This window comes from Epinephelus moara, chromosome 12 (genome assembly GCF_006386435.1).
Source record: "Epinephelus moara isolate mb chromosome 12, YSFRI_EMoa_1.0, whole genome shotgun sequence".
In the NCBI taxonomy this organism is placed as follows: Eukaryota; Metazoa; Chordata; class Actinopteri; order Perciformes; family Serranidae; genus Epinephelus; species Epinephelus moara.
In genome coordinates, this window is record NC_065517.1 from 33,720,536 (window position 1) to 33,730,897 (window position 10,362).

General features: G+C 40.4%; 1 protein-coding gene across 1 annotated transcript; it reads left to right on the forward strand.

Moving 5' to 3' along the window:
* Positions 1-7,338: 7,338 nt before the first annotated feature.
* On the forward strand, positions 7,339-9,070 carry LOC126398533 (uncharacterized). The gene is made up of 5 exons (XM_050057961.1): positions 7,339-7,427; positions 7,512-7,607; positions 7,722-7,967; positions 8,643-8,768; positions 8,961-9,070. Exons 1-5 carry the CDS (start codon positions 7,339-7,341, stop codon positions 9,016-9,018), a joined length of 615 nt encoding a protein of 204 aa, XP_049913918.1. The 3' UTR covers positions 9,019-9,070.
* The last annotated feature ends 1,292 nt before the right edge of the window (positions 9,071-10,362 follow it).

Below are 10,362 nucleotides of genomic sequence, written 5' to 3' on the forward strand. Positions count from 1 at the left end.
CCGAGCGTGTCCGAGCGTGCACCAGCGCAAGCCTTGCCTGAACCTCTTCTGTGAAGCCTTCTTCCGTACCTCCGGGCTCCGTACACCCGGGAGAGTTGAGCCTGATAGGAGGGGCCAAATTTGAATGTGTGTTTACAAACAGCAACTGGAAAATTCTCCAGACCCTACCTTTAAGACTTTCCTCTTTGATAAAGCTTATAGTTAGGGCTGGCTCAGGCTTGCCCTGTACCAGCCCCTAGTTAGGGCTGGCTCTTATTAGCATGACATTTTACATGTTGCCAAAGCATAAAAACATTTGAAAAGACAGTGAATAAAATTTACAACTGATTACACATACAGTATGACACTCACAGAGAAAAATAGAGAAATATATATACAGTACTGTGACGCCCCTCCCAATGTCTTTGAGAATGTTTCAGCCAGTCTCATCAGGCAGCTGGCTGACATGGGAGGGTCGTTACCATGATTAGGCTCACCTGGGCTTCCAAGCTATAAACGCCGCCTAATCTGTTCACTTGGTCTACATACTATATATACATACATGTGTCATATGTCTCCTTTCTGTTTACCTATAAACACGTTTTATGTGTTTGTGTGTGAAAACCAACAAACAAAAAAAATAGTGTAGCGGAATAAAGCAGACCATGAGCTATGAGGAGATGAACCGGCATTTATGTGATGTTATTGTTTATGTGTGTGTGCGTGTGTGTGAGATAGGTCTACTGTATAGTAAGTAACTTTGCTTAAGATCAATAAAGAAACAATAAACAACAACATTTCAATACAAAATCATAGATGTAAATTTTAAAGAAAAAATAGAAGTGTAGGACTAAATAAACAGACACAGTGTGAGCTGTGAGGAGATGAACTCCAGTCCAATTTAATTGCTCTTTTTTGTATCCTAATTAAAGGGGGAATTGGCTGAGTTCAGCTCAGCATCCATTGTTAAAGGCGTTCCTGTGGATTCTGAGTATTCTCTTGCAAATCTCAGTGTGTAGGACTTCAGTTGGGTGTTTTTTCAAAGTCTTGATTTACAAGAGGACTCCACACTTCACTAACATACAGTAATGTGGGTTTGATTATCTCTCTCTATGTCAATCTCTCTGTCTCTCTCTCTCTCTCTCTCTCTCTCTCTCTCTCTCTCTGTCTCATTGTGTCATACTGATTACTGTTAATTTATTATGTTGATCTGTTCTGTACGACATCTATTGCATGTCTGTCCGTCCTGGAAGAGGTATCCCTTCTCAGTTGCTCTTCCTGAGGTTTCTACCATTGTTTTCCTGATCAGCTGTGATGGTCTTAAGGACAGAGGGATGTCGTATGCTGTAAAGCCTCTGAGACAAATATTGATTTGTGATATTGGGCTTTATAAATAAAATTGAATTGAAATTGTTGTGTTCCTTGTTTTATGTTATTTGTTCAGGATTATTTTGTTTCCTGTTTTATTTTGTAGTTACTCTCCTCATGTGTCATGTGTTGTTTTACTTCCTGCCTCTGTGTTTATCTCCTCCACCCTGATAGGCCCGTTTCCACTGAAGAAGTTCCTGGTACTATTTGGGGGGCCCTCTCAACCGCCGTGTCTCCACTGTGCAACGGAGTAGGAGGAAGGTTCCTGTAAAGTTACCGGGCTCTGGATGTGACGTAATCATTGCGCGACCATTTTGACCGGGGCGACGCAGCAAAGAAACAAACAAAGAAGAACAACAACAAAGAAGAAGAAGCAGAAGTAAGAAGAAGAAAGCAGACATACGAAAGACAATTATCAACATGGAAGGAGCTGAGGTGGTTGCTGGGTTTCTGGTGTGTCTCTTCATTTACATGGCGGTGGAAGCTATGAACAAGAGGACTCCTCGTCTGCTGAGTTTTAAAAATGCCAGCTATTTTGTCGCTTTCTGTTGACGTCCCATCCCGCCTTGAGTATATCCAATCAGTACCAAGTAAACCCCAAGCCCCACCCAGGAGTTTTTCGGGGCCGTTCTGAGTACCTACTCCGAGGCAGGGACTTGTTTAGCCCCTGTAAAAGTTCCAGAATTCTGGCAGACATTCACAATTTTGTCAAGAAACAGATTTTTAATTGAATTTTCAGAAAATACACAATTTCAACCATTACATAAACTGTGATGTAAGATTTTATCCATATTGCAAATCACTGAACAGCTGCAAAGTATCTGCTCTGAATCACATCCTGAAAACAAACAGGCCTCTCACTAAAACACCCAAAATAAAACTTACATTAAATAAAGAAAACAAACAGTGTGTAGTTTAGTTTATGATCTGTACAAAGTCTAACAAACAGTAAAATCAAAACACAATTTTGGACATGTAGGAGTTATAACTGAGGAAAATAAACAACCTAAAACTTAAATTAAAAGCCTCGTCCCAATTAAACACCCAGTCCCTTTAACCAGCCCGGTGTGGCTCCACATTATGTGAAATAAAGGCCTGTCTCCATTAGAGGCCTGGTCTGGATCCCAAACAGTTCATTTTTTTAGAGAAGTTCTTCAGATGTATAAAGCAGGTTGTTGTTTGCCTCAGATTATGTGTCTGTTCCTGGATTACCCTGTAAGTTATTCATATTCCTTCAGTCTGTCATGGTCCATGGATCAAAAGGGTTTTTCATAAAAACGAATCCAAGTTGTGAGGATTGTTTTAACAGGATAAAGTGGTGATGTGTCGGTATGTCTGGGTGCCGTAATTCTCGGTTGCTATAACTCTGTCTGTCTGTCACAGCTAGATCAAATGAATGATTCATAATTAATATGTTATCTGAAGGTTAATTTTTATACAGTAATATTCAGACTGGTTTAAATAAAACAATTTGATATTTCCTGATCTTTGCTGAGTAACAGTTTTATGTGAAAGGAATTAAAGGCCTGGGCGGCACGGTGGTGTGGTGGTTAGCACTGTCGCCTCACAGCAAGAGGGTTGCCGGTTCGATCCCGGGTGTGGGAGCCCTTCTGTGCGGAGTTTGCATGTTCTCCCCGTGTCAGCATGGGTTCTCTCCAGGCACTCCGGCTTCGGTGAATGTGAGCATGAATGGTTGTTTGTCTCTATGTGTCAGCCCTGTGATAGTCTGGTGACCTGTCCAGGGTGAACCCTGCCTCTCACCCAATGTCAGCTGGGATAGGCTCCACCCCCTTGACCCCAACAGGATGAGGGGTTATGGAAAGTGAATGACTGAATGAATGAATGAATGTAAATAAATACAAACCTCACATTTTGTCTCATCGTTGAGACTTTTCCAAATTGCTTCTCGTCCATGACGTCTTTCTGATCTGAGCTGAACTTGAACACATTAAATGGTTAGTCAGCACCATCAAGTGGACAGTTTGTGGAACTACACCATCTGATCAGTGAAGTCTCTGACACTGACTGGGTGTAGGTGTTATGGAGGAAAGGTACAACACTGTCTCAAGGTCAACCCTCATCAGGTATAATAACAAGAGGGTCACAGGTAGGTAAGGGAGAGGAGTAAGGACATAAAGCCTCTGGTACACTAAACTGACACTGGTTAGACTGGTTTTAACGTCACTCTGTTTTTTTCAGTCATGGACTATGAAGTTGTGAGGGCATGACGGTGTCTTCAGATCAGACGCACAGACACCAGGACAGATGAAGAAGAAATGAGCAGCGTCTTCTCTCCCAGTGTTTCCTCCACACATGAAGGTGGAAAGTGTCTGTAAGTCGATCTGAGGTGAGTTCAGCAGGTGAGAATCCTACCAGAGGAATCTGATCATGTTTGATCGTCACATTGTGTCACTGTTTACCTGCTTAGGAGGAAGGGTTCTGGATGCTGATTGGCTGATTCTAAATATCTGTTTGAAATGTTCTGTAGGATTTATCTCTGAGTTAAAGAACAATGACTTTAGAGAGATTTAATGTTGCTGGTGTTTCTCAGGTACAACCAGCAGCAGTTTGTAATCTGAGCTCACATTAGTGGAAAATGCAGGTGGTATGTGAACTGGTCTGACAGTTTCGGGACAACTCCGAGGGGAGGCTTTTATTTTTTGACTGTTAACTTTCTGAAGTGCATGGATGAAGTCAAAAATGTGAAGTATCGTGTGTCTCTCTGTTCAACCTTCATCATAATTTAAATACTTAAAGATAAATATAAAGATGCAAAAAATTACTTAGAACTATTACATTTAACAAAAAAGAATACAAAAAAATACAAAGATCTTTTTTTTGTGCCCCACCTCCCCAGCGTTTTTGTTGAGTTTTAAAATTTCCAAATTTCCAGTCATTTGTTGGACTCACCACATTGTGACTTTTCTAGTTTGGATGTTGTCTCAAAGGAAACCTCCAGTCTAACCTGCTTACTGTTAGCTGAACGATTTCTTTCTTTCTGTGTTTTAGCAAATTTTATGGAGTTTTTTACCACGAGGGTCGCTGTGAGATCTAAAATCCAGTTTAGACCAAAGATTCACGACGAGATTAAACCGTTTTAGAACGTTGCAGAGAAAAGTAGCAGCGGTGTGAACTGGCTGGTCTGAGCTCAACTCAAGCCGGCTGATGGTGTCACCTGACACTCAGCTGGTCAAATCACTGGTAGCTGGTTTTAAAGCACGTCACCTGTTTCAACAGCCAGTCAGCTTGTAGTAAAGTCCACTGGTCAAGTCAAAATGACCAGAGATGGTGTGTTGGCTTGCTGCAGCAGGTGCAACGTCCATCCTCACGGTGTGCCGGTGTCAGACTGTTGGTCGCTGCTGCTGCTGGCTGTATGTGCTTATGCCCCGCCCACACACACACATTCTCATTGACTGATGAATCGCCGCTGGTTATTTATATTATTGTGGCGTATTGATTATGAATACAGTCCATCTGATGCTGGTTTTGTTTCATCACTGTAGCCAGTATCTCACTATCACTATCCTCATTCAGATTTTAAGAAGCTACAAATTATATTCAGCCACAAAATAAGTCTGAAAAGCTGCAAATCAGAACCGAAGTATAGAGAGTTGTTGACTAGAGATGATACACCGTCTCATCGTGGTCACTTCCTGTCAACGTTACAGGTCAGAAGTACAGAGAGTTGTTGACTAGAGATGATACACCGTCTCATGGTGGTCACTTCCCGTCAACCACCAGCTTTTTACAGAGCGGATGGTTGACAGTAGTTTGTTTCAACTGGTCTCATTGTGAATCTTTGGTCTGAAATGGACTTTAATGTGATTCTCTTGTTACCAGGTACATATGTTATCATTTTATTTTCCTCATCACATGAAACAAGCCAACTTTTATCATTGTTTTATTTGCCGTTTGTCACAGCCAGTCTGCAGTGTGCCATCCCCGTGAGTAAACAGTCAGTTGGAGCCACAGAGAGAAGGTCTGTGTCTGATTAATAACACAACCGCCACACAGGCACCTTATTATTGTAAAATAGCTAACTCTTTGTCTTCCACTGAGGCCATGATAGAAACGGATGCAAAGTTATTTTCTCTGTTTCAATCAGTCTTAAAAACAAACCCCCTTCTTGAAATCCTTTAAATCTGTCAAAAAGCCTATAAAGAAACTACTTACCAAAACATCTCTAAATTATACATTGCTCTCCAAAGTTTAAAAGAAAGATCATATTAAAGAAAGCTGGGAAGCAGAAGGCAATTTTATAACACAAGTAGAAGAATCTCCCTCTTGGAAAAAATTCAGCTGGAAAAATGTGACTCGTTTCTTCGGTACTTCAGCACAAAAGATTAACTATTCTAATCAGACAGCCTGCTGGAGGTCCTGTGAAAGTGCAGTGGCACACCATCTCCACATAACTGTCCCGCTGTGGCTCCATTTTGGAGAAGTGTCCACAGTGTCCTCGAAACAGCTTTTTAGTTGATATTTGTTTTAATTTTAAAATCATGTACCTTGGCAATCTAGAAGAGCTTCACTGTGCAAAGTGAGAGAAATACTTGAGGGTGTTTGTCATATGTAAAAAGGCTTTGATAAGAAAATGGCTTAAGAATTATGTACCAAGCATAAATGAGTGAGTCGACTTAGTTTATAATATATACACGATGGAAAGAGTTACATTTAAACTAAAAACCCAAATTGATACTTTCAACGAAAATAAGTTAAAATGGCCTACGCATTTGTCGACTTTAAGGCCTTTGTATAGCAGTAGTATGTTATGGGCATGTCTCCCAAACTAAAATAATTTCCTTTTCCTCTAAGTGTCGAATTAATAGGCCTACAGGTCGACTAGAATGTGTATGTATATCGAAGAGCACATTCATACGCGTGTGTATACATGTGCATGGATGTGTGTGTGTATATATGTATATTTTGGTTTTTTTGAGAGGGATCCTCCGGTAATTTATGTTTTGTTTGTAGTTCACGTCATGTGTGCTTTTGTGTCCTGTTGACACATATGTCTGTTCTTTAAAAGAAAACCTGACAAAAAGTAAATTTATTAGCCTGGTTCCAGACCATAGACCCCGCCCACCCAACTGAGTAGGCTTGCATCTCTGGTCTGGCATACTGCAATGAATTTGTGATTTATCTCATCCAAACGATGGACGGACCAATGAACGCTGGGGGTGGGGGTGGGTCTAGTGATTAGCCAATCAGCCATTCCACCTCTTGTCAATAGGGGTTGCTGAATCAGCCATTCCACCTCTTGTCAATAGGGGTTGCTGCAGCACTCTCAGCACCCACCTTCCCACGCCAATGCTCAAATCCGATGACACAGAAAATAAAAATTTTCAGTAGTGAATCTTTGAATCTAAAATTAAGACATTAAACAGCATTAAACCAAGAAATCACCTACTGATTATTACCTATAAGTAATTTGTAGGTGTGAAGGATTGCAGCCGAGTCATACAACACTTGGGGATGAAAAGCCATTTTGAGATAATATTCCAAATATTTATTTGTATATCGAATTGTATGTCAAATCTGAGGATTTAAACTGACATTTTGGGTGCATTGTAACAGAATTCGATTTGATTCTGTGGTCAACATCATGGATGGTGTTCAAATTAACACATAGCATCCAGGAAGAGACTCAGAATGACCACAAAGAGACACAAACCCTTAAAAAAAGCATAATAAATACAAAGAGATGAAAAACTACCACAAAGTCTTTGTATCTTGTTCCCCTGTAGGAGAGGTGGTGGGGCCCTTTGCATACCTGTGCCCAGGGGCCCAATGTCTCATAATGCACCGATGGTCAACAGACTGTATTTCTGGGTGAATCTGGAGGCTGGGACACATTTTGGTGTTTATTAGATCCTGTTTCAGCCCCTGAATCTTTGTGTCATGTCACTGAGCTGAAGTGATGTGTCCTGTGCTGTGAAGCTTGTTGTACTGAGTGACGGCATGTTGTTGTGTCTGTGTGAAGGTGTGGACTCTATGAATCTGGGTGAGGACAGAGAGGAGGGAGTCCCTCCCTCTAAAACCACTCTGTGTGGGGAACATGACAGCCAGACCAAAGCTCAGAGGTGAGACCAGGATCTCTAACTGTCCATGACTCAGATCACTCCACCATCATTGTTCACACTCACAGCTCTGTGTGTGTTCAACAGATCAGACTCTCCTGTGTCCAGCTGTGGGTCCTTCAACAGTGACTCGTCTATGGGTGAACCTATGAACTTCAAAGGTGGACACCCCTCCGATCAAAAGTAATAAATTATCCCAGTTTGTTGTTATCAGTTTTAAAATATTCAAAAGTAGACATCATTTTCAGCAGATTTTCATTTTACCCATGAATTTATCAGTGTTTCTGATTCTATCAGGATCCAACATGAGAGACTAGACCATCCTGGACCTGAACCTGAACCCAGCTGTGTGTCCTTCAAGAGCGACCGTTCCATGCACAGACCAATTGACCTCAAAAAAGGACACCAGTCAATCAGGATCCAACATGAGACACCAGACCATCCTGGACCTGGACCTGAACCCAGCTGTGTGTCCCTCAAGAGCGACCGTTCCATGCACAGACCAATTGACTTCAAAGGAGGACACCATTCTGCTGACAGAAGGTAAGAATTTCTAATGTTTGTGTCTGTAACTATCCATCTCTGCTACGATGAGGTTTGATGTCTTTGTTATCACTCTGTATTCTTTATAAGGCTGTCAAAGTTAATGCAAATTCCTTTTAGCGCCACAATTTTTTTTGACATGCGATTAATGCACATACGTTCTGTATTTATGACCCTCGGCCCACCCCGTAGTTTAGGAATAGCGATGCAGCAGTAATGTTATGGATGGCAAGCAGACACAAATCATTGTGAGCAGACATGGATACAGAAAAGTGTCTTTTGAACGGCAAGTTCAGTTTCAAACCTCTGTCAGACGATTCTCTCGACAAGACCAAAGTTATTTGCATTTACTGTGGGTGTGAATTGAGTTACTGCCAGAGTACGTCGAGTCTCAAATATGGGGAATGTGATCAGTGCTCAGAGGTGAGACCAGGATCTCTAACTGTTCATGACTCAAATTACTCCACTATCACTGTTCACACTCACAGCTCTGTCATATTTTATCTTGTGTGCACAAGTTTTTTTTTTTATCTTTTCCAAACAAGATAAAAATGATCACCTTTTTGGACTTTAGGGGCTCTGCACAGTAATAAAACATTTAAAAGCTAACAGCACTTTTTTTAAATTAGAATTTCAGTGTTAATGTGAATTTTTCAGTGTTTGTGATTCTTTCAGGATCCAACATGAGAGACCAGACTGTCCTGGACCTGGACCTGGACCCAGCTGTGTGTCCATCAAGAGTGACTGGTCTATGAAGAGACAAATGCACTTAAAACGTGGACGTCGCTTTGCTGCCCACAGGTAAGAATGTATAATGTTCATGTGCGTCACTATCCATCTGTCTTGAGATGAGGTCTGATTTATTTGTTGTGATCCCCTTATGTTCTTTATGTGTTACTCTTTTTTTTCCCTATTTGGTCTTAAAAAAGGACGTGTAATAGGCATGCACCATCAGCCTTTGGATTTAAATTTTTTTCTTTTTTTGTTGTGAAGGACCTCGTTAGACAGCGGCCTCTGGATTTACCGTGATCAGGATGGTGCAGTGTCGTAAGTAACAGATTAACTCCTCTGAGCACCAACGTACATACTACATAGACTTTTACAGACTGTAACGTTGACACATCTGGGTATTTATTTATACCAGTTTGTTAATACACCAAAATGACAAACTTTCATGGGTGTCTGGTTACTTTATGGTGATTTTGAATGTTATCTTCACACAGCAGTATCAGCATTTCGTCCTATGTTAAGTCTGTTTGTACCAAAAAGTTAGTAACCAAATCATAAGCTCTTAAGACATGTTATCTTTGGGTTAATGCTCCTTTCATCCTCATTTACAAGCATGTCAGAGTTATCTTTTCTGCTTTGTTGCTCTGGTGGTAATTAACACAGAATGAGCCGACTGTGAAAGGATTACATATATTTATTTTATTGTCTGCTTATCTGACTGTTTCTTTCATTTATAGTCTTCATACATACTTGTATATATTTCAGATATGTTGTTTTGTTAATTGTGTTGTATCATTTACTTGATGTTTTGTACATGTTCACTTTGTCAATTTGAAAAATAAAAATGTTTTTTCGTTTCTTCAGAAATCTGCATGTTGGCCAGTTCAAATATTTCATTTCAAAGCCAATATCAGCCGAAGATGTGCTGATATTATCATGCTTCCCTAAATTGCAATAGTCCAACCTATAAGTAACAAATGCGTGGACTAGTTTTTGTGCATCTTTCTGAGGCATGTTGTGGCTAAATAATCAAAATAATATATTCCAAAATAATAATGAAAAAATTGTATCTCAGTTTGTTGTTATCAGTATAAAAACATTCAAAAGTCGACATGATGTTCAGCAGAATTTCAGTGTATCTCTACATTTATCAGTGTTTGTGATTCTATCAGGCTCCAGCATCAGAGACCAGACTCTTTTAGATCTGTACCTGGACCTGAACCCAGCTGTGTGTCCATGAAAAGTGACCAGTCTGTGCAAAGATATATTGTTTTCAAAGGTGGACACCAGTCCACTGACAAAAGGTAAAAACTTAAAATGTTTCTGTCTGTTAAGTACATAAGTGAAATTTGTCTATACAGTGCTTTTCTCAGACAAAGGTCACAAAGTGCTTCACAAGGGCAATATACCACAAGAAAGAAAACACAGAAGATAAAGTGACTACCTGAGCCACATAGTTAAAAGTGCAAACTAGTGATACTATTTGCAAAAAGAAAACAAACAAAAAAATAAACTTGGCTATCAAATGACGTCCATTAATCAAATATAACCCCTAAATTCAAAGGTTTGAGTGAGCAGCAAAGAGGGCCCAATACTTTGCATAATGAGAGGGACCAACAACTAGAACCTCCGTCTTATCAGCACTGACCTGTAAAACATTTTCAGC